General features: G+C 41.5%; 1 protein-coding gene across 3 annotated transcripts in view; it reads left to right on the top strand.

The window, feature by feature from the left end:
* The first annotated feature begins 77 nt into the window (after nucleotides 1-77).
* The window catches only part of ATG3 (autophagy related 3), a 31,137-nt gene continuing 25,594 nt past the window's right edge, over nucleotides 78-5,620 (top strand). For 2 of the 3 annotated variants that reach the window (XM_066347966.1, XM_066347965.1), the window contains exons 1-2: nucleotides 78-249; nucleotides 3,471-3,512. In XM_066347966.1, coding sequence (XP_066204063.1) covers nucleotides 82-249; nucleotides 3,471-3,512 — 210 coding nt within the window. In that variant the 5' untranslated portion in view covers nucleotides 78-81. Of the gene's footprint in view, nucleotides 668-3,470; nucleotides 3,513-5,620 lie in introns of all 3 variants that reach the window. The other variant, XM_066347967.1, reaches the window with a different exon arrangement.

The following is a 5,620-nucleotide window of genomic DNA, read 5'->3' as shown; positions in this document are numbered from 1 at the left end:
AAGCTAGGGGAGAGCAACAGAAGCGAAAAACCCTCTGACCCGAGCCTCCTATTGCGAAACAAAACGCACAATGAAGACCGGATGGGAAAAGCGGAACTGGCGCTCATTGCGCAGGCGCGCTCAGTGTCCTGTTTCCGGAGGGCGGGGAGAAGCGGCCCGATCGCTCCCTATCGCGGCCTTTTTCGCGTCACGTGTCGGGAGAGTCCTTGTCACGTGAGGCCCAAGTGGAGGCCGAACTACGACGAGAGTGTGAGAGAAGGAAGGGAAGTGGGAAGGGGCGCGAGTTGAGCAAAGGGGGGAAGACAGTTCCCGAGGGCGAGGGGCGCGCGCGCGCCCGCCCTCCCCCCGCAAATACCCGGGTCGGCCGGCCGCCCTCGCGGCGAGGCGACAGCTGGGCCCGGCCCGTGCCCGTCCCCCTGCGGCGCGGCGCCAGCCGCACCTCCCCCTCGTCCCGTCCGTCCCGTCGCGTCCCGTCCGGTCGTGTCCCGTCCCCTCGGCGCCGTCGGCGGCCGCTGGGACGTTTTCCGGCTCCCGGCCCCCGTCCCGCCTGCTCCTCCCAGCCCGTGGCGGGGCCGGCCGCTGCTCCGGCCCCAGGATGCAGAATGTGATTAACACGGTCAAGGGAAAGGCACTGGAGGTGGCCGAGTACCTGACCCCGGTCCTCAAGGTAAGCGGGGCGGTGCTTGCGGAGGCTGTCAGGCACGCGCTCCCCGGCGGGACGGGGACCGGGGGCCGGGGGCCGGGCAGGCGCCGCTCCCGGCCGGGCAGGGCGCAGGGTGCAGGGGCCCCGTGGGGGGACGCGGCGACCCCGGGCGCGCGCTCGTGGCGCTCTTCCCCCGGCAGAGCTCGGCGCGTCGGGGGCCGTCGGGTTGGAAGGCGGTCGGCCGCTGCGTGCGTTTGAGAACATTAAATCCAACATTCGCAGTCTTTTGAACTTTTAAACAAAGGTTTATATTTAAAAAAAAAATCAAATGTGTGGTACTAAAATGACATGTCACTTTTTCTTTAAAATTGCTTAAGTCTTTTATAATTAGGAATTCGGAATAAGTGGTGACTGAGATCCCAACTTGTTAGATTTCAGAGGGACAGGGTGAAATTTGCAACATCATTTGGTACCGTTGAACCCAGGCAGTAGGCAACACCTCTCTTCCCCAAGTTTTTGAAATAGCTGGAACTAGTTAATCTTGGACTTTAGTGATCATAAGCAGCAGCTTGACCCACCCAGATAGGAAGTTGTTTTTACATTGGCAGTGCAGCAGTTTTAAAGTAAACATTGTGACACATTAGGTATTACAGGAGTGGCTAATGGATTTTTTTATTTTTATTTCAAAGCTAAATTTCTACAAGTGTATTCAAGTTTTTATTATGTAATTCCTTTAGAGTTTTGTCTTTATTGCAGCTTTATTTTTCCGTTCTAAAAAGTGTGCGATGATAGCAGATGAATAGCGAGTTCTTTAGTGGGTTTTTTTTGTGTGTGTTTTTTTAAGGTTTCAACTAAAATTTTACAAATTTTAGTGTGGGGATTAAATATTCTTGGAAATGGATGGTTCTCTGCATTCAAGAAGTTAATCTGGTATGCTAAGAATACTGGACTGTTTTACTTAGTTAGCTTCTTTTCCGTGACAGAGGGAAATGTTAGTTCTGTACATTCCCCCCCCCCCCAGACTGATTTTAAAATAATATCTTGTTAGGCCAAGTTAAAAAAAAGGAAATTTTATAAATGAGAATTTCAACTCTTGGCTATGCTTATATTTGTTTACTGTGAAAATTGAGATTATTTTAATTGAGATTATTCAATCAACTTGAAATAGGAAATCATTTTGACAGTTGAATCAAATGAATCTTTTGCATATGTTATTTTCAGAAAACTATTTAGGTATACAGTATTTAAATAATATATGATTGTTACAACTTTTTAGTTTCGGGTAGAGAGGAGCAAGAGAATAAAACCTTCCAAATTAAATACAAAACTGTTATTTTGTTGGCTAGTTGTATGATACTTTATTGAACTTATAACATAGGATTGTGTTTTGATAAACCATTTCACTTGTTCACCAAATGGACAAGGAAGAGTTAGCTTGTCTATGTACTAGTCCCTATATATTTTTAGAATGAAGGAAAGCAGAATTAATGGCCCTCTCCTTGCCCTTCCCTGTGCGAACTTTTGGTTTACAGAGAGAACACTTATAGTTTCCTACCAGGCATAGGAAGGCAAGGAGAAAAAAACTAATCCCTGGGAAAGAAATAATGACTTCACCCAGCAAGGAAAACTCAAGAAAAATGATGGTTTTGAAGACATAGGTACAGTAAAAGCTGAAGACTTTACAATGCTCTTTACGCATCTATTATATCGATAGAGGCCCCTATCTACTATCAGCTACTACTTTTTCCTTTGCTCACTTTTGTTTGAGTCGGTCTGACCTATTTGTTGCTCCATCAGGCACTCTCTCGCCTCCTGTTTGGTTTTTGCATTTGCCCTTGACTCTGCCTGTAATGCTCTTCACCCAGACAGCACCGTGGCTGGTTCCTTTCCTAAGTAGTCCTCTTATCAGTGAAGTGTTCTCTGACCATCTTATTTTATTTATTTTTTGAAATATTTATTTTTTACCGATTTTAAGAGAGGAGGGAAGGGAGAGAGAGAAAGACAGGAACATCAGTCTGTTCCTGTATGTGCCCTGACTAGGGATCGAACCGGCAACCTCTGTGCTTTGAGACGATGCTCTGACTGACCAACCTGTCCAGCCAGGGCTGACTACCATATTTTATATAACCATCTGCCTCCACCCCAGACCAGACCAGTTTCCTCTCTGCCTTATTTTTCTTCATGGTCTTCATTACCATTTGACTTTTCTCCCTCCACTAGAGTTTTAAATCCTCAAGAGAAAAAAGATGAGTTTGCTCTATTTTATTTACTCTTGTATCCCCATTAACTCAAATACTGCTTGGCACATAGTTACTCAGTCAATATTTGTTGAATGAATAATGTTCATAAATGAATCTTTGCATTTCTTCAGACTCATCACAAAATCTTACACATAACTTAAAAATTTAGAAAAATTTAGTAAATAAAATCTTTGCTTTAGCAAAGAGAATCTTGTATTAGTATCTTGGTGGAAATGAGATAATGGGAAAGTATTAAATGACTTGTGACTTCTAGGTTTGGTTTCTAATACTATTTCATTTAAATGAGATGTTAGCTGAACTGTGAGCTGTCTAAACAACTCTAGGACATTTTTAATGATCTGTAAAATAAAGATACTTGTTATTTCCTCGGGTCATTATATTGCAGTTATTTTCTTGTCAGTTTTCTCCAGTAGACATGTATATTTCCTGAGGTCAGATACCAGGGAAATGTTTGTTATTTTGTATGTGCTCTATTGCCTAGAAGGGTGCCAGGCAAATAGTTGGCAGCAAACATTTTTAAATTGAAAGTAAAAGTAGTATAATGCTGTTACTCTTTTGCTGTCTAGGAATCAAAGTTTAAGGAAACAGGTGTTATCACCCCAGAAGAGGTGAGTGTTGAAGATACTCTGAAGCTGTTACATTTTACAATTATGTTAAACTGGGTGGCTTTTTGCTATGTAAGAAAAACTTTTTAACTTTAATTTAGATTTAAGAAAAAGCAGATTCTGTTGACTGTATTAGCAGTTTTATAGGGATTTCTACTTCCCATAGACTAGAAGATGTAACTTCCCTCTTGATTTGCCACTTCTCATATTTCTCAGTAGTTCCTCTTTATTTAGAAGTGAAGGTGGGAGAGGGCTCAGAAAAGATTCCTGTGCTCACTTATCTTTCCCTCGTGTTTGTGTTACATGAGCGGAGCAGTGGGCTCTGCGGCCCTTGTTGTCTTACCTCTAATCAAACACGAATTTTATGGCTTTTCATTTGGAAGCTTTGGTTTACTGCTTGGATATTAAGTTTTCTCTCAGTATTTACGTAGTGTAAATATTGTATTTCTATATATTTAAACATGGAATTTCTTTCCCCATCCTTTCACTTTTTCTATCAACCAAGTAATGTTGAATCTGCTTAAGGCCAAAACGAATGACTGTTTTATAGGCTTGTTAAGTTTTATTGAACTTTTAATGTAGAATTAGGTTTTAAGCAGTCGTTTTACTTGCTCATCAAATCTATACAATAAAAGAGTTCTTTTTGCTTTAAGGTAGTTATTTTGTCATCCTTAGAGAAATGAATACTAGTCTAAAAGTCCTTTTCAACTTTATTTATGAATAGTTGTGGTTGCACTGGACTTATTTTGTAGTTTTAGTAAGTGGCAAAGAATTTATTAAGCTTCACCTTTAATTCTCATTAAAAGTACCATTCATTGGCAGTACAGTTTCACTTACTGTTTTGCGAGAAACTTTTTGAAGTCAGCCTTGTTGTATGATATAACTTCCAACGCCTCAAGTCAGGAAATGAACCGATCTTTCAGTTTTTAGTTGTGATGGAAACCTCTTCAGTGCCAAATCCTTGTGAGTTCTAAGAATGATGTGTTGAACTGATCTTTTATCTAAAATTGTCTTTATTTTTAGTGAAGATACATGATGATACTGAGAGAACATAGGAGATCTGCCTTGTAGCCCTGTTTCTCTAATTTCACCTATTCTGATTCTGGCAAATCAGTTAAGCTAACTAGGCACAGGCCTCATATTTCCTCATTTATAAAATGAGGGATTTGGCTAGACATTCTCTTTTATTATTTTTTATTTTTTATTTTTTTTTGTGAGAGAGGGACAGGGACAGACAGTGCCAGACAGGGACAGGCAGACAGGAAGGGAGGGAGATGAGAAGCATCAGTTCTTTGTTGCAGCATCTTAGTTGTTCATTGGTTGCTTTCTCATATGTGCCTTGACCCGAAGTCTCCAGCAGAGTGAGTGACCCCTTGCCAAGCTAGCGATCTTGGACTCAAGCCAGCGACCATGGGGTCATGTCTATGATCCCACGCTCAAGCCAGGAACCCTGCACTCAAGCTGATGTGGCTAGGCATTCTCTGAAAGACCCATTCTACCTTAGGCATAATGAGTTTAATGCCTTGAATGCCAAATTAAACTACGTTTTTATCTTAAGGATCTTAATGTTCTGGTCTAACAAAGGTGTGATATAGACATGGCTCCTGAAACTCAAGTATCTGAATTCAAGAGAAAAGATGAAAGTATGCTATCCTTTTTGGGCCCTTTTGTTATCTCCTTTATATAAAGATGACTAATTAGTGAATAGATGGAGTTAGGGATCCATATCTCTGGTCATGGGATAGAATTAAGCTGTTTAAAAACAGTTACAAACCCTTTATTGAATAGCTGTTACACTTAATTGTATCATGAAGTAAGTAATAAATATTCCCCTTTAAAAAAACACCAGACATAACTAGCCCAGCTGGGTCCCAACCACATAATGCTGTATTGAGATAGAGCACAGTTACAGTATTGAGTTAGATTAGAATGAATCTATAGGAGGAAAATGAGGAGGCATAATTTGCTTTAGATAAATTCTGTGCTGAGGTTTTTTGTTTTCTCTTATTGTTTCTAGGCTTTTAGCTGTCAGCCTCAAGATATGCTGTTGTTTTCATTGAGAGGTGTGGAAGTCTGTGTTTAAACAAGGGTCAGCCATTATCCAATATAGT

This window comes from Saccopteryx leptura, chromosome 8 (genome assembly GCF_036850995.1).
Source record: "Saccopteryx leptura isolate mSacLep1 chromosome 8, mSacLep1_pri_phased_curated, whole genome shotgun sequence".
Lineage (NCBI taxonomy): Eukaryota > Metazoa > Chordata > Mammalia > Chiroptera > Emballonuridae > Saccopteryx > Saccopteryx leptura.
Note: the sequence above shows the minus strand (reverse complement) of the source record. Positions and strands in the feature narration are given on the sequence as shown.